Genomic DNA, 21,211 nt, shown 5'->3' with positions numbered 1-21,211 from the left:
GCATTCCTGCTTTTTGAAGTTTACATCCCGTGACTGACTTGAAGAACAGATCAGTAAAAACCGTTAGCTCCAGTAAGGGCAGCCCAGCTTCCTGGCTGGGGGCCTGGGCCCCGAGCTCAGCCCCGCCACGAACTCACCATTGCCCCGCTCGTTACCCTCTGTGCCCATGTGCTTTCTTGTCTGCACGGAAGGGGCGATGAGACTCCCTCACAGAGCTGTTCTGGGGGAAATTAGTGCCCGCCATACAGTGACTGCGCAGGGTCTGCCATCTCTTACCCGGCTCCTGTGGAAGTTGAGCTGGTCAACAGTCCTGAAGGTGATGGAGGTGGCCGCACAGGGGTTCTGCCCCCAGCCAAGTCTGCCCCCTTCAACCTGACTGTGCAGGGACAACCTGTTGGCTATTCCAGGAAGGGGCCTCTCTGGGCAGGAATCCTATTAATGACTTTTTGGCCACAACTTCTGCTTTATTTTGGACACAGAGAGGTTGGTTATAAAGACCGATGGATCAGGCAAGGGAGCAGACAGGATTTCTCAGCAAGGAGACTCTAGGCAGGGGACTGACAATGTTAAACAGTCACTGAGGCGGATGTGGAGCCGATCCTTTTAGGAGAGGCAGAGACCTTCAGGATATAAGTACTATGCTTAGCATGTATGTTAGTACATATACGTTCACTGTCTAGTAATCCTGTACGTTGTTTTAACAAACCACCCTAAACACAGGTAATAACCATTACTATTATCCTAATTCTGTGGGTTAGGAATTGGAAGGGCACAGGGGGCATAGCTCGTCTTTGTTCCACGGTATCTGGGCCTCAGCAAAAAGACTGGACAGCTCAGGGCCACTCAACGGCTGGGGTCACTCGGAGATGTCTGTCCTCTTCATTTATCTGGCGTTCAATGCTGGCTGCTGGCTGGGACCTCAGCTAGGGCTGAGAAAGGTACATGTGGCCTCACCATGTGGCCTTGGGCTGCCTCACGGCATGGCAGCCTCAGGCTGGGCTAACTTCTTACCCGGGGCTCGGTTCCAAACGTGAGTGTTCCAGCTAACAAAGCAGACGCAGCCTTGCCTTTTAAGATCTAGCCATGGATGCCACACAGCATTATCTCAGCCACATTATATCAGCTACAAGGGAGTCATGAGCACCCCAAATTCAATGGGTGGAGGATGAGACTCTACCTCTTGATGGCGGAGTGGCAAGGTTCTAGAGGAGCATGTGGATCAGGAGACACTGGCTCGATTTTTCGGGCCAGTATCTGTCCCATAGGCTTCCCTGGAAAAAGACAATTTGTTAAATGGAGGAGTCAGGACCTCTGGCCCTATTTGGGAGTTTTCCTGAGGGCCTCATACCATATAAATGGCACATACAGGAATATAATAACGGTGCAGCAGGCATTGTTTTAAGTGAACTCTTTTAATACAACACCCTCTGAAGCAGGTACTGTCATTATCCCCAGTTTACAAACGAGGCACAAGGATGTGAAGGAACTTGTCCGAGGTCACAGCCCCTGAAACACTGCAGCCAGAACCACGGCAACCTGGCGCCCGAGCCCGCACACTTAACCGCGGCACCACCTTCCCGCTCCGTGTGCACAGCTCACTCCTCCCCTCGGCCACGGCCTGCTCACCGTGCACCCACCACCTGCCGAGCGCTGTGCGGGCGACCACGTGGCAGTGGGGAGAGCAGATGGAAAGTCCTAACCTCAGGGCGCTCACAGAATCCACACGACAACCAAAGGAGATTGATTTTTTGGAATCAGCATTTTACAGGGCAGTTTTAGAGGAAATAAATGATGACTGTTATTGAATTAATTATTCATGGAACCCTATTTAAGGCAGCTGAAAAGGATCCAGGAAGCCCTGTCTTTCTTACGGTGAGGGCTCGGGCTCGGGCTCAGAAGCCAGGCTGCTCTGGGCTCCACCACTTCCTAGCACGTTAACCGTGGGCAAAGTTCTCTCACCTCTGTGACCCGGTTCCCTCCCATATCAAACGGGGTCCCAGTACCTACGTGTGAGGGCGCGGAGAACAGGCCAGGAGCTGGCAAGCCCTGGGGAAGGGTACGGTCATCCGCTGCAGGGCTGGCCTTGTTGCACAACGTGACACAAGGCTGACACCTAGCGGCCGCCTGTTGTGGCTGGGTCCTTACCGGGCAAAATCACTCCATCCAAATAGACCCATTTTCTGTGACGTGATACCTCAGCTCTGGACCTTCCTCTATCAGACTCTGAAGTGCGTGCACATTCCACAGATCACTAGAATAACGTTCTTTTGCCCTGGGAAGCAATTTATACATATATATATATATATATATATATATATATGAGGGGGAGGGAGAGAGAGAATCCCAGGCGGACTCCACACATAGCACGGAGCCCAACTCGGGTCTCCATCTCATGATCCTGAGATCACGACCTGAGCCAAAATCAAGAGACGAACGCCTAACCGACTGAGCCACCCCCGTGCCCTGGGAAGCAACTGCTTTAAAATGAGATAACATGCAAGGTACAAAGCACAAAAACTGCCCAGGAGAAGACCATGACTACTTTTTGAGCACTTAGGTGCAACCTCGGCCTCACAACCACTGTCTATGTTGGTACTAGGGTCCCCACTTTATAAATGCAGGAACTGGGGCTTGGAGAGGTTCTGCGGCTCGCCCTGGGTCACAAAGCTTGTGATAGGGGCTAGGCTCCGAACCCGAGGTCTGGGCCTAGGGCTGGAGCTCCCCACCTGCTCTCCGCCCACTCCACACCCCCCGGCCCCTTTCCTGCTGGAGACCGAAGAGTGGCAGCATGGGGAGCAAGGCGGCTACTGACGGGCAGAACTGGGCCTGCTAAGGCAGAGGCTGCAGATCAGGCACATCCCGTGAGAGGCCTGCCATGCGTGGCACTGGGGACCATCCCAGGAGACTGGACACTGGGATTCTCCCAGGGAGCAACGGGGAGAAGAGGCCAGAGGTACAGGTTACCTCCGATGCAATGGAAATTGATCAGAAGGCCGATTCCTCCAGAAGGAGGTTCTCTGGGTCTCAGCCATCGGCACGCTTATGGGATTTGGGGCACTTCTGTGGAAGAGGAAGATCAAGAGTGGCTTATGGGAAAGACACACATACTTGTTAAGAAAGGCAGAATACAGGAATATATAAAGTGAAAATCTGAGTGTCTTTATCTGCCTTCTCCTCAACTCACTGCTCAGAAGTTCACGGTATTTGTTATGTATCCTTCCAGCTTTCTATTCCTTTCAAATATCCCACATCTCCATATGGATGCATATGTTCTTTTTTAAAAACAAAAATAAGGTTATTCGGTTCATACTGGTCTGCAAGGTCTCTTTCCCTTAATGTCCTCATTCTACAAACTGGCAATTAAAATATGTTAGAGCTTCGTGTTTCTAAGAACCCTTTGTAGATTACTTTGAAGAACAAAATCTCCAGGTTAGGCATATAATCACCCCTGTAACTTTGTATGTCACATCTCTGCCTCCTCAGCCTCCACCACTTAGGATTCAGCAGGGATGTGGACCTGCAGGTGATGAGTCACAGGAAACCCTTGTGGGATTCTGCCCTGGCGATCTCCCCCTCCCCCGCCCATCCCTGACTTTCTCCACAGAGGTGGTAAGAGGGGAGGTTGCCTGTGTGTTCTCTCAGTTGAGCACAAATACACACCGAGCACCCTTTTCTTCCTTAGTTTCATATTTGTCAGGAAAGGCTGATGATTTCCACGTGCCCTGGGAAGGGGTTCGAAATACCCCCAGGAACTCTCAACGCTCACCTCCATATGTAATCAAAAAGGAACACAACCTTAAGCCTTAAGGGTGAGGAGGTCCAAGGAGAGTGTTTTCTCCCTGATGACTACAGCAAGACTTTAGAAAATATGTAACCAAGTCAAAATCCTTTTTAAAAACTGAGGGCCCTGAGGCGCCAGGCTGGCTCCCTCGGGAGGGCAGGGACTCTTGATTTCCGGGCAGGTCATGATCTCAGGCTCCCAGCGGCTCTGAGTCTGCTCTCTCCCTCTCCCACTCCCCCTGCTTGTGTTCCCTCTCTCGCTGTGTCTCTCTCTGTCAAATAAATAAATAAATCTTTTTACAAAAATAAAATATATAAATAAATAACATCTTTTTAAAAATGTTAAAAAAAAAAAAAGTTGCGGGCCCTGGAGTACCTGGCTGGCTCAGTTGGAAGAGCATGCATCTCTGGGTGCGTGAGTTCGAGCCCCATGTTGGACAGAGCTTACTTAAAATTTTTTTTTTTAATTGGGAGCCCTTGTACTGCTGCTGAGTGACCGAGCCCGGGCTCTGTGACCTACTCACTGACTCTGCGCTGCTGACTGGCACAGTCATCCAGCATTTGCCTGCGGTCTGACGCCCTAACACTGCTGTCGGTGGCACAGTTACGGACACTGGGTGGGTTTTGCAAGGCCAGCGGAGGTCAGAGCCACACGGAATTCACAGTGAACGGTGCCGCCCGACAACGCTGTCCCCGCACACACGCCTTCTTCCCGAGGGCTCCTGTAAAGCCACGGGGCCGGGAGGTGGCTCGGGCCACCGGGTCCCGCCCCCGGACGGCGAAGGACCGTTCCCGGAGCGGCCGCCAGAGGGCGCGTGCGGCGCGGCGGCGTGGGGCTTCGCGCTTTGTCCCCCCGCGCGGCCCGTCGCCCCGAGCGGCGGCGGGAAATCCGACCGGCTCCTCCCGGCCGCCGCCTCCTTCTGGCCTCGCGCGCCTGCCCGGGTCGGCCCTGCTGTGATGGAGGAGGAGGAGGAAGGGGGTGGCGAGGAGCAGCAGCAATTCTCCTACCGACAGGTACAGGAGAGTCGGGTCCCTGCCGGGCCGGGGGAGGACGGCGTGGAGCTTCTGGAGAGGGAAAGGCCCCGAGGCCTCCGCCGGGCGCTCTTCGGGGCGCGGTCCCCGGGGCGGGTCCCCCGGGGCGGGTCCCCCGGGGCGTAGGGCGCGCTCCGGCGGCCTGCGCCTGCGCCAACTGGGCTGCCGCGGGGGGTGCTGGGAGGCGGTCTCCAGGGTAACGCGGGTCGGAGTGGGACGGGGGGGCCCCCCCCGTCTGGCTGGGACAGCCGCGGTCTCCCTTCTCAGGGCTGTAGTGAGAATAGGGTGTGCTCCCGGGAAGGCGATCCAGGCACAGCCACTTAGCGCGGGGCCCGGCCTGCGAGCCCGAGAGCCGGCGGCTCCTTCCCGCCTGGGTCCCAGCCCCGGCTCCCCCGCGCCAGCGGCGCGCGGCTCTGCTCCCGCCCCGCCTTCCCGCACGCGGAAGCCGGTGGTCAGAACTCCGCCCGGGGCGGTTGCGGGCCCCGCCGGGAGCGAGCACAGGGGCAGAGTCGTGAGAACGGAGAGCCGCAACGCCCTGAAGAGGTAAAAAGCAAGAACCAGGGCGGCCACCTCAGAGAGAGTGGCCTGAAGAGCCGGCAGTGAGCTCAGCTGCGCGGGTTCCGTCTCAGAGCTGTTAACCCACCGCCTGCTCTCTTTTGGGAGGCGCAAGGTTTCAGGAAAGGTTGCAAGAATAGTGCGCTCAGCAGCCATGTGCTCCTCACCTGGATTCACCAGTTAACACTTCGCTGTATTTGCTCCTTCGCTCTCTCTTTTTTTTCTGAATCATTTGAGATTTAATTGCAGGTACCTTGACACCTTCCCTTTAAGTTTTAGTGCTTTCGTATGCCTCTCCCAACAACAAGGGTATTTTCGTACATAATAACCTCAAGTATCACCACTCAGAAAGTTTAATATTGGTAAAATCCTGTTCTCTGACGATCAGTCCATATGCACATTTCCCCAGTTGTCCCAAAGCTGTTTCTTCTTCTGGTCTTTTTTCTTTCATCCAGGATCCAGTCAAGGGGCATAACTTGCATTTAGTAAGATCCTGTCTCTGATCTTCCCTGGAACAGTTCTCCACCCTCTGTTTTTCCTGACCTTGATGGTTTTGAAGAGTCCGCTGATGGCAAAGGTGTGGTGGGAGATAAACCCTGAGAGCCGAGGCTGTCCTTTTCATTTTTGTATTCTCAGCCCCTAGTGCAGGGCCTGGCTCCCAGTGGACCGTCCATACTTAACTGAAGAAATGAGTAAGGCTGCAAAGATGGGCTGAGAAATTGGTGAGCAGGTTGAGGATCCCGCCACCCATTCATCCAGCTGTTCTTGGTGCTGGGTGGACAGTTGTCGTGAACAAAACTGACAGGGTCCTGCCCTCGAGGAATTTGGATCTGGGGATTGAGGCTCGAAGTGCAGTGTTGTCTGCAACATTAAAGAAGGCACGGGCACTTGGCCCTGTCCAGGAGGCGTGCAGACGAGGAGGGATAAAAAACTTCTGGGACGTTCAGAAGGCTCCCTGTCCTGTTCCGCTACTGACACCCCCACGTGTACCTAAAAAAGATGACCCTGGGGGCTCTTTATCCCTCCCAGGGTGATGGTCCCTTTGTCTCCTCCTACCATAGGCCTCAACTTACCTAGTCGTTTGACATCTGAAACTAAGAAAGGTCGTTGCCCTTGCTTATCGGCCTCTACCCTGGGGTCCTGGACCTGTTTCTGCCGTTCCTCCTCATTCTGTTTCAGCTGTGAACACTTGCTGTTTGGGGTTCAGCTGTCCCCCTGTCCAGTTCAGGTCTATCTCCAGCATAGAGAAGGAGCACACCCAGGGGTGCAGTAAGTTTGTTGACAGGAGACTGAGATTTTTGGCTTGGCTTGGCTTTGTGTTGCTTCTTTGCTCCTCTGCATGGGAAAGCTATGCTCTTCAGTATCTAAAAGGGTTGCTAAGGAACAGGGAGGGTCCGTCCTGGTGAGGTGGGCTAGCAAGCCAGCAAATCAAAGGAGGGTCAGTCGTGTCCTCACAGGCCTTTCCCAGGGTGGTCCTGAGCGTTTGTCCTTTGTCACATGTAGGCCTGGGGCTGGCAGAGACTTGCTGCAGAGGGATGGGATCCTTTTGCATTTCACTGGAGTAACCTGTCTGGTTTGTCATTGTTCCCTGAGCACCTAGCATATGCCTTTACTCAGTAGGAACAGGTGCACATTTGTGGAATACCTGAGTAAAGTCATGCAGATACCTTGCAAGTGCAAGTCTGACTTTTCTCCCCGCTGACCTGCCATTGTAATTCCTTATCTTTACTTGACCTAAATCATAACCGTTAACAAGGAAGTAATGTTTCTCCAAGTCACACTCCAGAGGGCCTCATTAATTTATTAGTACACTTGAAAAGTCTTCAGCCATTATGGAAAGTGCTGAAGGAATTAGGCTGAGCAGATCCCTCTCCTTGGTCTTCATTTTCGAAGGTGTGGAAAGCTCTTTGCAGCCTCACCCATGAAGTATTTTGACTCTTTGCTGCAGAGGCTGAAAGCGGCTGTCCACTACACTGTGGGCTGTCTCTGTGAGGAAGTTGCATCGGACAGAGGGATGCCGTTCAGCAAACAAACCATCGCAGCAGTCTCGGAGCTGACCTTCCGGCAGTGCGGTACGAAGCCAGGGCCTTCCTCTCTGTGGGTAGAAATCCCCCAAGTCGCTTTTGTCCGGGAGAAATGTGTGGCCGGGTGCTGTGGCTCGTCCCACCAACAGACGGAGAACATTACCACCAGGTGCTAGTCACGAAACATTTCTTGGCTGTAAGATTCAGATGTTTTATGGAAACATCTATTTCTAGTACCTAACACTGGGCATGAACCTGTTTGTTTTACTCTGTTTTAAACTGCCTGGAACATTAGGCATTACATTTTTATCTCATTGCTTTATAACATTTTTATATCGCCCATGCCATGGCTTATATGACAGCTGAGCTTGGACATTGGTATCTGCTTGACGTCCGAGGAAATTAATGTCCTCTCAAGCCCTAACGTGGGGCAAAATTTAACATTTAGAGTTAGTTTCATGGAAGAAGAGGTGTGGCCACAATTACCACAATTACGACAAGGAGGTCCTAATGAATAAATCACACGGCCTAGGCTAAAGGCTCACAAAACAACCAGCCAGCAAAAAGGACAGGAGCTGAAGGCTCCTGCTCCTGTCCAGGGATCAGGCGGCCCGAAGCGCATCCAGCCAGCACGGAAAGGGCTTGTTGTGTTCATCGCCGTACGGGGGGAGCTGAGGTTGCACTTTCCCTCCTACTGAAATAAGATTGACACGAGGGCAGCTAAAGCACGTCTTTTTCTCTTTCAGAAACTTTTGCCAAAGACCTTGAAATGTTTGCAAGGTGGGTAAAGAGCTTGCGTATCTGCCGCTGGGTGTGTGCACGTCCTATTCACACTCTCCATCTGGTGGTGTATTTCAGGAGAGCTTTAGTCTTTTTTTTGGGTGTGTGTGGATTTATTGGAGGCTTCTCTCTCATCATGGTTCTGCCAGAATATAACATCTGCTTTAATCACGTCCATTCAGGCTTGATTTGGCTTTTTTTTTTTTTTTTAATGTCTTCTGAGTACTTTTTGTTCAGTTCCTGGTTAAAAAGGTATGAAGAACAGCTCGAGGGCTGTGACCCTGCAGGGCGGTGTGGGGCGCGCCCGCACTGGGTGCCCGGTGGTGACCGCTGGTGGGTGTCGGGGCAGTGACAGCACCCAGCGCCCGCCGGCACTCAGCCTCAGGTCCACAGCGTCTGTCACCCGAGAAACACACTCCTTGAAAAGTGGGTGACTTGCTTTCAGTGGGGAAGCTTGAGCTTTTACAGGGGATTTATGCTCATCTCTTCAATTAGTACCTCAGGTAATTGAAAACAATCGCACAACGAATTGCTTTTATGAAGCAATTTGGATGACTGAGGCCGGAAGGGGCTAAAGCTTTCCACTTTGCTCACACTGCTGATTCGGTGCCAGTCTCTCCCATACCCCGAGCTTTTCACCTTGTTCCTGTTAGCTCTCTGTTGCTCGGGTGAGTACTTTGAATGAATTAAAGCAGTAGGTTCTCAAAGGGCAGACTCTAAATCTTTCCTATCCCTGTGTATATGAATCCCTAAAAACTGCTTAGCATCGCCAGCTTGGCCAGAAGGGATGAGATAATATTATGGGATACTAACAGCTCCTGTGGTGTGTTCGTTGTTCATTCAGGTGGGGGCTCCTTACGTGGCGCCCACTATCTCCCCCCGAAGCCCCGCGTCTCTTGCGAAATACATTTATCACCCCTCTTGCCACGTCTTTCCTTTTTTCGGAAAATACAACTTCTTTTTATTACAAAGGGTGGCACAAAATGTGAATATGTAAGCACATGATTATTTGATTTGAACATAAAGTTTATCGACATCGAGCCAGGTTTCTCCATCTCAGCACCGTTGGTGTTTTGGACCGGCTCATTCTGGGCTGTGGTGGGAACTTGTCCGGCGCGTCGTAGGGTGTTTCTGGGCCTCTCTGGCCTCTGCCTGGTTAGGTGCCAGCAGTAAGCCCCCAGTCGTGGCTTTTCCTGCCATTTTTGTGTTAGCTGTGGGAAAAGACAACAAGTGTTTTTAGATGCTTCTGTAAAAATACTGGGAATAAGAATGAAATTGGAAATGTTTAGCATTGTAATACATTGCGCTTTCAGGTACTCTGTGTTTCATGATTACGTTAAGAGGTTGATTTTCTTTTTTTTTTTTTTTTAAGATTTTTATTTATTTGACAAAGAGAGACACACAGAGAGGGAACACAAGCAGGGGGAGTGGGAGAGGGAGAAGCAGGCTTCCTGCTGAGTAGGGAGCCCGATGTGGGGCTCGATCCCAGGACCCTGGGATCATGACCTGAGCTGAAGGTAGACGCTTAACGACTGAGTCACCCAGGCGCCCCGAGGTTGATTTTCTTTTGCTGGGTACTTGTTGGGTGGGGGGAGAGCCGTGTGTCACTTAGAGTGTAAGTGCCCCAGGGAAGGGCATCATCTCAGTCAGGGGGTCTGTATAAAGGCTGTCTCGCTGCTGTTGTCTAAGTGAGAGAGGCAGAGGCTTACTGATGAAGCAATGTCTCCCCTTTCTCGTGTCCAGGGGTGTCTTCCAGTGCTCTTCACGCCCCCCCCCACCCCGCCCCGAACCCTGAGCCAACGCAAGTACGGATTTTCTTCGAAGACTCGTCCTTTGTCTAATTTCACACTGATCTTCAAAATAGTTCAGTTTGCTGTCATATATATATAAAATCCTGTTTTAAAGTTTATCTCGGGGTGGGGGTGAGGGGGCTCCCCACATCGGGCTCCCTTCTCAGCAGAGGGAGTCTGCTTCTCCCTCTCCCTCTGCCTCTCCTCCCTGCTCGTGCTCGCTCTCTCTCTCTCTCAAATAAGTAAAATCTTAAAAAATAAAGCTTATCACAGGATAAAATTGATATTCCCAGAAGGTCAGCTTTGTTTATCCTGTGGCTTTGTGTTTTCCCCGAGGCCACTGTCTTCTAGAACTGTGAGTCCTACAAGGAGTCTGAAGGACCGTTTCAGGCCAGCTGTATATTAAACGGTCTTTGTCAGCTGGCTGGGAACCTAACCGATATTTGTAACATTGTTTCTATGAGAAAATGGGTTTAAATTTGAAATAATTCACCTGTAAACTTTGGAAAATCATCTCCCAGTTTAAGTTGCGAATTTCCTTTACTTTGAAATCTCTAGTCACCTGATACCGTTAACACGTTAAAGATGCCACATTTTGAAGAAGATAGACATTAGACAGTGAATAGATTTAGGAACATTTTGGGAATCCTCTTTAAAACCTGTGTTGCTAAAAGTGTTACATGAAAAACTGCTTTGTAATTTTCCCTTGGGTAATTTTCTGGAGTCAGAGGTTGGGCGACTGCCTTCGGCTCGGGTCATGATCCCAGGGTCCTGGGATCGAGCCTCACGTCGGGCTCCCTGCTCGGCAGGAGGCCTGCTTCTCTCCAAATCCCCCTGCTTGTGTTCCCTCTCTCGCTGTCTCTATGTCAAATAAATAAATAAATAAATAAATAAATAAATAAATAAATAATCTAATGCAAAAAAAAAAAAAGGTTTGATTTAGGAGAGTCTCTGACGTGCGGCGGCCGGCGTCGGGTATGCCCGCCCCTCCATTTAGGGAAGGAGCATTAAGACGTGGTGCAGAGGGAAGGAGCATTAAGACGTGGTGCAGAGGTAGCACATACCAAGCTGCGTGGTGGCGAGGCTTGGCTTTGCTGTTTCCTGAACGCTTCCTTGTGAACAGATCCACTGACCTTACTCTGTAAACAGCTCACTAGGCTGCCTCCTTCTGCTTGTTCTCTTGTGGCACTTTGTGAAGAATGTGAAAACCGGCCGAGCGGCCCGATCGTGTGGCTGAGGGCCACTCTGTGTGCATGGCGCCTAACCGCCTCCCCCGGTACACCTGTGGCCCGGCTGCCGACCTTGTGGCTGCACCGATGTCCCCTTCTGACCCTCCCCTTTCTCTCCCGGTCCTTGCGGATGGCCGATTAGAAGTCGCCTCCTGATATGGATACTGTCGGCGCAGGCAGATGCTGTCAGTCGTGAGGAGATGACACGTGCCATCTGCATATTTAGTGGGAGGTGAAGGTTTAATTCGGCCAAATTATGGAGTGTAATTTCTGTGCGATTTTCTTGTTAATGGAACAGATATTTGGGGAGGACTGTGTGTTGGCCACTCTACTCGTTGTTAAGGATACAAAGATGCCTACTTTTGTGCATAAGGCTTCTACTTATTTTTGGAGGAAGTGAGAAATGGCAAGAAATGGTGTAATTAGAGCAATAAATTATTGACTGTAGCTTATTATCTGAAATTACCTTTTAAAGCAAAGATAAGAGATTGGAATGAGATTTTGAGTCCAAGTTGTGAGCAAGACACAGACTCCAGTTTAAAAGATGTTCTTTGTTCTAGCTTGTAGCTCGGCTGTGTTGAGGGAGTGCATTACCTCCTTGTTGGGAAGTGGGGTGTAGGGGGACATCTGCCTGAGCTGCTTCCTGTAATTTAGCCCTCGGGAACTCGGGATCTTTGTTCTTCTACTTCACATCTGTTTAAGCAGAGGCGATCTTTGTGTTGTTTGATATTGTGCCATTTTCTCTTTTCACTAAAGGTGTGTGCAGACGTGCTGTGTGGTGTTCGCTGTGACCATTGTGCCCAAGCAAGTCCCTGCTCAGGCACCCATGGCCTCGGGCGGAGGTGGACAGATGGGCTGCTGCTTTCCTTGGTCTCTTTATTTAATTAGTATCTTGGCGAAGTCACTTCACTCATTTTTATGTCATTGTTGCTTAATGAATTTAATCTAAAAAGATGGGCTTCTTAGAGAGCCTTGCTAGTTTGGAGTCTGACCATGAACTTTTGGGTTTCATCAAAACTGGAAGTGATACTAAACATTTTGGTGAATTGTTCCTGCCCTTTCTACAGACACGCGAAAAGAAGCACAATTAACACCGAAGATGTGAAGCTCTTAGCCAGGAGGAGTAATTCACTGGTGAGAGATGAATTTCTTTCCTCATTCCCCTTTCCCAGCAGAATACATTATTCCCAATTAATCACTCGCAGCCATGAAGCGATTCCCCAGGGCACCTTGCATTAAAAACGAGAGACGGTTGAACCATTCAGACCTGCCCGCAATTTATAGTCTCTCTTTCATCATGATGGATCTCGCTAAGCCAATTTGAAATTTTCTAATCAGCACTCTCTGGATTTCATAATTTGCCTTTTCCGTAACATCTCAAAACTTTGGCCCTGTGTTCCATTTACAGCGTGGTGTCAGAGACAGGCCACAGGCTAGAGCGTGTGGGGAGAGTTGTGTTACGGTGCCCACGGCTCTGCTCTGATGGGCCAGGTATGGAGGCAGTGTCTGCACAGGCAGGGCGGGCAGGAAAGCGAGCATGTTCTCTGTCTTTCCAAAGAAATCTAGACTTCAGCTTGACCAGCCCTCATTTTACAGGTGATGCTGTGATCATCCCTGGCTAGTGGCCGTGACCAGGGGCAGACCCAGGGCGTCTGAGGTTTTCTGACCTTGTCTCATCCTAGCAGTGAGAACACTTTTCGTGCCCCGTCATGTGAGCTCCACCAGGGTGGACCTTTGTCTCTTCTCTGTTCCATCTGCTGTGCCTAGAATAGGACCTGGCATACAGCAGGTGCTCAAGAAGTAGTTGCTGAATGAGTTTATATAGCAGTTGACAGTTTACAGTGGGCTTTTATAGTTATTATTTTACATATGTTATTTAAAACCTCACAGCCACCCTCTGAGGGTTTTTCATAACCCCATTTATTAGCCCGATTTTACAGGGGAGGCCGCTGGAGTTCAGGAACCTCGCAGAGCTGAACACGGAGCTCTTGGGTGGATTGCCGAACCCAAACCATCGAGCCTGGAATCTGGTGCCGCTTCCACTGGGCGGCACCGCCCCCCCCCACCCCCCCACCCCCCTCCCGCTCCGCTCTTCTGATACCCTCTCTCCAAAGTTAAAGTCAAGGCTAAGGATGTGATTCCTAAGGAAAACAGCTAAGGTGGCTGGTGGTGCTGTGCATCCGCGGAAAGACACTTCCCCTCTCTCCATCCGTTCTGTGCAGGTCATGGCTGGTAGCTGGCCGGCTTCGGTGAGCCCTTTCTTCCTTTGGCAAAGGAATGGGCAGTGCCAGTCATCTTAGAATGTTAGCTGGGAAGTTATCTGTTTATTGCACATTTGTTTACTTCCAAATACCGTTTTTACTTGGGGCTCTCAATTTCTTTTCATGACAGAGTTGTGGCTAAATTTACGCGTTCGATAAAATCCTCCCCGACAGCAGGGACCTGCGTCATTTACCCTGTATCCCTGGGACCTGGTGCATAGTAGCTGCTCCGTGATGTCAGTTGGATACATTTAGGGGGCTGTTGATTGTACTGGTGCTTGGTAGAGTATATTTAGGCCTGGCGTGCCTTCTGCACACTCCACATTTTAACTCTTTTGACTACTCAAGGAGCTCCTGCCTGTTGGGTAGGAGTGTGGGCAGCATTCGGTTGATTTCTGGAGTTGATTGCTTCTTCCAGGAAAAAGTGGAAGTTCTGTTTCGCTCTGAGGAATGTAACCCAGGCTTTTCCACTCAAATTCTTAGGGCGGGAGTGGTTAGGAGGGGTAGATTCCCCTCCGCTCCCCCAGGTTTATAGAGTGGCTTCACAACCAGATAAAACTTGTAATGCTTTAATTTTTTTTTTTTTTTTTTTTTGGTAGCTAAAATACATCACAGAGAAAACCGAAGAGCTCGCTCAGTTTAACACAGAACAAAAAGCAAAGAAGAAGCAGAAGCTAGAGGAAGACAACACAAGAGCAGTGGTGCCGGCAGAGGCTGCCGCCGCCAGAAAGGACGGTTCTTGACTCCATCGCCACCGGCCGGCTCTGTCCCTTCAGCAGGGGCGCGGCGGGGGGCAGGGGCTGCCACAAAGGGATCTTCGAAGGGATCAGTAGAGATTAAAATAAAAAGGCTAAGAGGCTTGCTGGGCTGTGTTCTGCGGTCATCGGCTGCAAAAGCCATAGCGTTGGAGCCGGGGACGCTCAAGCAAACACTCCGTGTCTCCCCTGTGCTAACACAGGAGTCCGAGGGGCCAAGACTGGAAGTGGGGTCTCTTGCCATTAATAAGGTTGTGTCAGCAATGAGATGTGACTGACTTTTTCAAGCAAACATCTCAGTTACCTCTTTCTTCTTCTCCATGATTCTTCCGGCTGACAGTCCCCGAGAGACGAGTAAAGCTGTTTGTTTAGTTCTGTTGATCCACCGGTGTGGTTTTTAAGCCTGTGTCGCGTGTGACCACAAGGTAAATGTGGTGCTCACAGGTGCACGTTTGGAAAGTGTCCGTTTTACTTTTTAAAGGTGATTTTCTCCAGAAACACAGTTTATATAACTCTTCTCCGGCTATTTTGTAATTTAACTCTGGTTCTACGGGATGGAGGTTTTGCTTGAGAGGAAACCCGCTCTCTTCCCAAAACGCTTCCCTGTGTGGTGCTCTGGTTCGGTCTGTGAGGGCCGGAGCTTCCAGTCCTGCTGTCTTCTCTGCGGGGTGTCAGGGGTGCCCAGGGCGTGCCTTTCCCTGCTGGGGCAGGAGGGATAAGGAACGGGACTGCATTTGGGAGCCCTCTCTTTGTGCCGGGCTGCCCCGGGGCTCCACACGGGACCTCAGTGCATCCTCACGGCCTTGTGGGGCGGATGTGATTCTCCCCGTTGTACTGGCGTGCAGACCGAGGCTTGACGAGGTTAGCGCGCTGCCCGGGTCTGCTGACCAGTCAAGACAGTATTCACCCTGGGGTGAATCGTACTGTGCGATTCCATCTTTGGGGACAGATGGCAGAAAGGGCTTCTGGAGGGCCCTGTTTTTGTGGGCTGGCTTCCTCAGCGTCCTGGAAGCTCCTCTAAACGTGAACCTATTAACCACTTACCAGATGATGAACCAAATAAAGAAGGAATGTGTCCTGGTCACATAGATGGGGGCAACTTATATTTACAGTATTTGTCGTCGTCTTGTGGCACCGGTTCCTCGAAGCGCTGGAAATAAAGGGCTCGTGGTGATGTGTTATTACTGAAATTAACCGGAGTCGGGGAACTTTGAAAGCATCCCTTTCTGCACACACCAGCAGCTGGAATGTGCACTGGCTCGCACACAGCTGATACTTTAAAACCTGGATGTCCCAGAAAGGCTACATCGGGACATGCTTCTTCCTTTACTGAATTGTGGAATTTCTGAAGAGCCCCTAGGGGTCATATAGTCCAGGTTCCCCATCACCTAGGAACTCCGGGAGAATTCTCCAGGGACAGAGAGCCCGTCCGGTCATGGGACACTCACTGTTAGGTTTCTTCTGTACTTAGAGAAGTCTTCCACTCTCTAACTTCTCTCTTGGTCCCATTTGGACCTTTAGAAGGAGCACTCTTTGTTTTTCAAAATAATTCTGGACTGAGTTTCTTTTAATCAAAAGTTCCCATTCGACATCTTTTCAGAAACACGTTCTTGCCTAAGACTTTAGGTTATCATCTCCCGGAGGGCAGGCTCTGGGTTGGAGAGCGTGATGGGTGGTGCCTTGTGCAGTGCGGGGCTTGCAGGAGGCACCCCGAGATACTTGGACCCTGGCACGTAAGATGTGCTGGTGAAATAAGTAGGAGCCCTTGGGTTGCATGGGTCTTGTTGGGGCTCCCCCATGTTGTGGTGTGCGGCTCTTCTCCTTACCCTGGGGAACAAGAAGGATTGAGGATGTCTTCTTAGGGCTGCCCGACGTGCGTCCTGCCATGGGTTCCACGTGGGCTGGGTGCTTTATGGGACCTTCTTCGGTCCTCACGACAGCTCTCTGACGGGGGCAGTAGGTACTAATTTTTTTTTAATCCCCATTATACAGATGAGGAAACAGGCCACAGAGAGGCCAGGAGCAAAGCCAGGGTTTTAGTCTTCAGCCCTCTCCTCGAAGGACCAAGGCAGGTGGCCGCCTGCCTGAAGGTGGCCATGAAAAAGAGGGCATGTAAGCTTCCTCCACCCGTGGCGCCCTCCCTGGCGCACTGCCACTGCACTGGAGGCTGTAGGTCCTGCCCCCTGGCTAGGCTCTCCCAGCCCTGCTGGTGTGGGTGGTGTGGGTCCTGTGTACTGTGTATGCACTAAGTGCTCAGAGTGTCTAAGGAGTCTGTCCAGTAAAATCTGCAAAATATACCAAGGGTATAAGAAGCTGGCCGAGCTGCCGTGCATTTCTCATCTGTAAGAATCTCTCCGTTTGGGGAGCACCCGGCAGGCTCAGTCGGTAGAGCATGGGACCGTTGATCTCAGGGCTATGAGTTCAAGCCCCACGTTGGGCGTGGAGTCTACTGAATTAAAAAAAGAATCTCAATTTTTAATACCATTTGTGGGAATTTTCTTAGGCAAAAAAAAATATTTTTGTATAGAAAAAAAAGACGAAGCAACATGCAGTAACGAGCCATGACTCTTCAGGCCATGCCCGTTTTGCCTAGAATCTTTACACGCCTCTGCTGACATGGAATTTAAGATGGAGATTTCCCTTGGGGGAGGGGTGTAAACCAGGGCTTTGGAAAACTGAAAGTCAGCCTTCACTTTTGGAGAGAGCGTCCGTTCGGTTGCTTAACTTCCACTTGGAACCATGCTGTGGCTCCTGGCCCCGTGTGGCAGGTTTGCGGCCCGTGACTCAGTTTACCGGCTCTCTCACAGTTGGATGAAGAGGGTCTGCGCATTTGCTTGTGGGATTCTGAAACTGGGACCAGGGAGGGGAAGCCGGGGGGGGGGTTATGGGGGGTACACAGAGGAGGACTCCACATTCTGGCCTTCCCGGGAAAGCGGGTCAAGTGCAGGTCATTGAGTAAGAAGTAGCCAGGCCCCTCTGGGGCCAGCATCCCCGGGCGCTCCTGAACCTGCCCTCTTGTCTGGGTTTTCAGCCTCCTTGCCTGCGATTCGGTGAGAGCCGGCAGGTGCCCCGAGCACCTCCCTGCACCCCTCAGCCCCCCCTTGTCTCTTCGGCCCACAGCAGATTCCACCACACCTTACATGGGCAGAATTTCAGCTTCTCAGCTCCTCAGCCACCGCTGATTTTATATTGTGCGAAATCACTTGGCTTTGTGCTCAAGGCTTCCTGCCGCCTGTGGGTGATTATGAGGAAGCGGGACTCCTTCAGGAGCGAGCGCACTGTCCTCCAAAGTAAGCAGATCCGCTCTAAACTCGGGAAACCATGGTGGCTTTAATGAAGGGGTTAACTCCGATCCAAAAGCGCTTTTGTGGGCTGAGAGCTTAGGCAGGTGCATCACTGCTTGAGGATAAGGGAAGAGGGGGTACAGGCTTTTGATAGGGACAGAGACAAAAAAACCAGCTGCAGGTGGAGCTTAATTAAAATGCCCCCCCCCCCCGCCGCCCCTCCCCTCGGCTGCTCGACGAGACCCAAGTGCACAAAACACGGATTTCGGGGCCGCCCAAGGATAAGCGGCCCCAGAGCTGGAGAGAAGTGCCGGTCAGCCTGCAGGATGCTGCCGCCCCTCTTCCTGCTCCTACTCCTGCTCTCGGGGGCCACCGCGGCCCTGTCCCTGGAGGGTGGCCTCGCCGGACACGACAGCCGGGTGAGTAGTGACGGGGCCACAGGCTAGCCCACTTTCTGGCTGTCTTGTTCCTTGGCCTTGTTGGCGTGGCTCGCCGGCAGCTCCAGGGCGAGCGTGTGTAGGACAGATGGCAGGCAGGGCTGACCTTTGTGGGGTGCCCCCCCAGCCGCCCCCCCCGGCCTGCGATGTCCCCTCTTAGACTGCGGGATCTTGTTTATCTCCAGTGGTCCCAACAACCTGCAGAGAGCTCCGAAACTCAAGGGGGGAGCTTCCCTGCCAGCGATCTCCACCTGCTCATCTTTGAAACGTTAAGTGATCGTACCAGTCTATCGCAGGGCAATCGTGGGGCCGCCAGCGGCCTGCGTTTGCCACACATGCTTCTAGAATCTTAATTTATAGGTATGGGACTCTTCTCATCGGCTCAGATTCATTGACATCATTACAGTTTCCGTCGTGAGAATTCGTAACTTTGTGAGGTGATTTATTTTTTTTTTCCATTTTGAAAAAGTTCCAAGAAAGAGTACATAAAGTTGGCCATTAAAAATGGATTTTTCTCTAAAATTACCAGATGAGTTTCACACAAATCATTTATCATCAGGTTACTCCTAGAAGCTCTCTAAGGAATTTGAAAGAGGGGAATATCACGTCTCAATCTGATCTGTCTCAAAGAGTAATTTGTGGACATCCAGGAGTCAGACCAGGCACTTGGCGGCAGGGAAAATGATAGATTTCCTGACCTCGTCTAATGAAGGACCTCAGCCAAGATTATGGGCCAAACAGGCCGTTTTTTTTCCTTGACTGAAAATTCTTAACTTTTCCTTCTCTAACTAGAACAATTTCATTAAGGTGTTCTCTTAACTTCCTCATTCTTTATTTTATTTTTCTTTTAACTTTCTCATCTTTTTTTTTTTAAAGATTTTATTTATTTATTTGACAGAGAGACACAGCGAGAGAGGGAACACAAGCAGGGGGAGTGGGAGAGGGAGAAGCAGGCCTCCTGTGGAGCAGGGAGCCCGATGCGGGGGCTCGATCCCAGGACCCTGGGGCTCGATCCCAGGACCCTGGGATCATGACCTGAGCCGAAGGCAGACGCTTAACGACTGAGCCACCCGGGCGCCCCACTTTCTCATCCTTTAAATGGAAATGTGATTTATTCTTCTGAAGCATCTTTTTTTTTTTTTTTTTTTTGAGTAAGGAATTGTAGATCTTTTAATGCTGGCTCAACCAGATGGTTGATTATTTTTCTTTCCTTTGTCCTCTGCGTCTTTTTAAAAGCATCTGCAGGAAGTGATAGAAATGAAGAAGAACAGCCTCTTGACTTTCCTGGCTGGGCGGTACCAGTGGGCCTCTCAGGTGGGCGCAGCCCCCTTCACAGGAGGGGCAGCTGGGGAGGTGGCCAAGCGGCAGGATGTCCCGCCCCCTCAGCGGTCCCTGCGGGAGAAGGCACCTTGCAAGGATTTCTTCTGGAAGACCTTCTCCTCCTGCAAATAAAACTCTACCCCTGATCACTCATGCAAAGGAGTGTGACCATGGATCTGAATAAAATGTATTAACAGCCGTGATCTTTCTTCTTCACACAGTTGTCTTCTCCTTCCTGTGTAATTTGGAACGTTTTATTTGTTTATATTTTAAAATATTTTATTTTTAGTAATCTCCACACCCAACGTGGGGCTTGAACTCACAACCCCAAGATCAAGAGTCCCGTGCTCCACTGACTGAGTCAGCCAGGCGCTCCCCAAAGTGAACATTTTTGAAAAAGATTTTTACGTTTTCTGCTGTAGTGTACCCATTGGGCTTTCTTTTCACTTTAGTTATGTGCTTGGAAGTTCTGCCCTTGTCTCCTTTCCTTTGATTTAAAAAACAGTTAAAGGCGACATATTTAAGAACCCAGAATAACATCTTATTTGTTTGTTTTCATAGAAATTGTCTAACTTAAAAAATATCGCCCTCGTATTAAAAGCAAATTTTTAACATTGTGCTCAAAGAGCAAAATGATTATTTCTTGTGTTTTGGCGAAAACCAATTTAAAAACAAATGTCACGCGCTCAAACATGATCTCATGTTCACATACTCATAAGAAGAGTTACATTCAAACCTTCTCTGATAAAATACCCATACTGGTTTTCATCAGTCAGTTAATTTTAATTTGTTACAGTTCTTTCATGGATCAGAGCTTCTACGTTTGCGTCGTGAAGAACGAAGTCTGTTTAAAGGCCTTATTTCAAACCAAGTACAGAGCAGGGCTGCTGTTGAGCCTGTGGCCTGCTTACCTCAACTTTTTTATTTTATTTTTTAAAATTTTATTTATTTATTTATTTGACAGACACAGCGAGAGAGGGCACACAAGCAGGGGGAGTGGGAGAGGGAGAAGCAGGCTTCCCGCCGAGCAGGGCGCCCAACGCGGGGCTCGACCCTAGGACCCTGGGACCATGACCTGAACCGAAGGCAGACGCTTAACAACTGAGCCACCCAGGCGCCCCCTTGCCTCAACTTCTAATTTAAGCCTTTCAGGATCGCAGGAACCAGACTTTGTTCCGTGACAGATGCATACATGTAATTTTTTTAAAAAAGATTTTATTTGAGACAGAGATAGAGATAGAGCGCGTGCACAACCAGCGGGAGCGGCAGGCAGAAGGAGAAGCAGGCTCCCTCCTGAGCAGGGAGCCCGATGGCGGGCTCGATCCCAGAACTCCAGGATCACAACATGAGCCAAGGGCAGACGCTTAACGAACTGAGCCATCCCGGTGCCTCCACATGCATATATGACTTGAATATCATTTTCCCATTCCCCAAGAATTTCCACAGAAGGGACAATGAGTGATGGCTACACAGGAGGGGAGTTCCTTTTTCTGTAATACAGGGCCGAGCAGCTGTCAAGGCCCATGCGGTCCAGGATTTGCGGCTGCTCCAATGAAATGAGGAGCGAACAAATCACTGTTTCAAAACCTGAATCAAATCTTTAGTTCTCCCCCATAGCACCAAAATCCTTGCTTGATTCTGCATATTGTTTATGGCTCTTGAATGCCAGACTCTGAAGAATATTTCCAGGGTGAAGGTGTTTAGATACTAAACTTTAAAGTTCAGAGATTCATTACCTGGAGTCATGGGAAGTTTCTGAGGGTCAGGCCTAATATGGGGAAAATTGGCAAAGGCTGGCTGGAGGAGCATTGTATCTTTTCTTGGGATACCAGGGGAGAAGGCGCAGAGTATGACTGCTGACCGTTCCGTTCTGTTTTCTGCAGAGCTGAGCTCAGATCCATAATTACTAGCTGAGTAAAGTATAATGTGTTGGAGGACCTTAATAGATCCGAATTTCCAGACAC

The 21,211-nt window shown here is 50.5% G+C and overlaps 1 protein-coding gene across 3 annotated transcripts; it reads left to right on the top strand.

The window, feature by feature from the left end:
- The first annotated feature begins 4,644 nt into the window (after positions 1 to 4,644).
- Positions 4,645 to 19,379, top strand: CENPS (centromere protein S). 3 transcript variants are annotated; one of them, XM_088022615.1, is made up of 5 exons: positions 4,645 to 4,794; positions 7,316 to 7,439; positions 8,138 to 8,171; positions 12,258 to 12,324; positions 19,164 to 19,379. In XM_088022615.1, the coding sequence occupies exons 1-5, from the start codon at positions 4,738 to 4,740 to the stop codon at positions 19,377 to 19,379; spliced, it is 498 nt and encodes a 165-aa protein (XP_087878741.1). In that variant the 5' UTR covers positions 4,645 to 4,737. The 3 variants fall into 3 exon arrangements, with proteins under 3 accessions (XP_087878741.1, XP_027964115.2, XP_027964116.1); XM_028108314.2 differs by lacking the exon at positions 19,164 to 19,379 and adding an exon at positions 14,051 to 14,587; XM_028108315.2 differs by lacking the exons at positions 4,645 to 4,794; positions 7,316 to 7,439; positions 8,138 to 8,171; positions 12,258 to 12,324 and adding an exon at positions 17,778 to 17,909.
- The last annotated feature ends 1,832 nt before the right edge of the window (positions 19,380 to 21,211 follow it).

This window comes from Eumetopias jubatus, unplaced genomic scaffold (assembly GCF_037043125.1).
Source record: "Eumetopias jubatus isolate StellerSeaLion01/CBP00866 unplaced genomic scaffold, mEumJub1_p1.0 scaffold_4, whole genome shotgun sequence".
Classification (NCBI taxonomy): domain Eukaryota; kingdom Metazoa; phylum Chordata; class Mammalia; order Carnivora; family Otariidae; genus Eumetopias; species Eumetopias jubatus.
The sequence above is the reverse complement of the archived record's forward strand: the minus strand, read 5'-3'. Positions and strand labels throughout refer to the sequence as shown.

Bases quoted from the DNA above. Each gene is read 5' to 3' on its own strand.
- CENPS (XM_088022615.1), top strand. From the start codon at position 4,738: ATGGAGGAGGAGGAGGAAGGGGGTGGCGAGGAGCAGCAGCAATTCTCC. The intron at 7,440-8,137 runs GTACGAAGCCAG...TTTCTCTTTCAG, and splicing joins GCTGACCTTCCGGCAGTGCG to AAACTTTTGCCAAAGACCTT. The intron at 12,325-19,163 runs GTGAGAGATGAA...TCTTTTTAAAAG, and splicing joins CCAGGAGGAGTAATTCACTG to CATCTGCAGGAAGTGATAGA.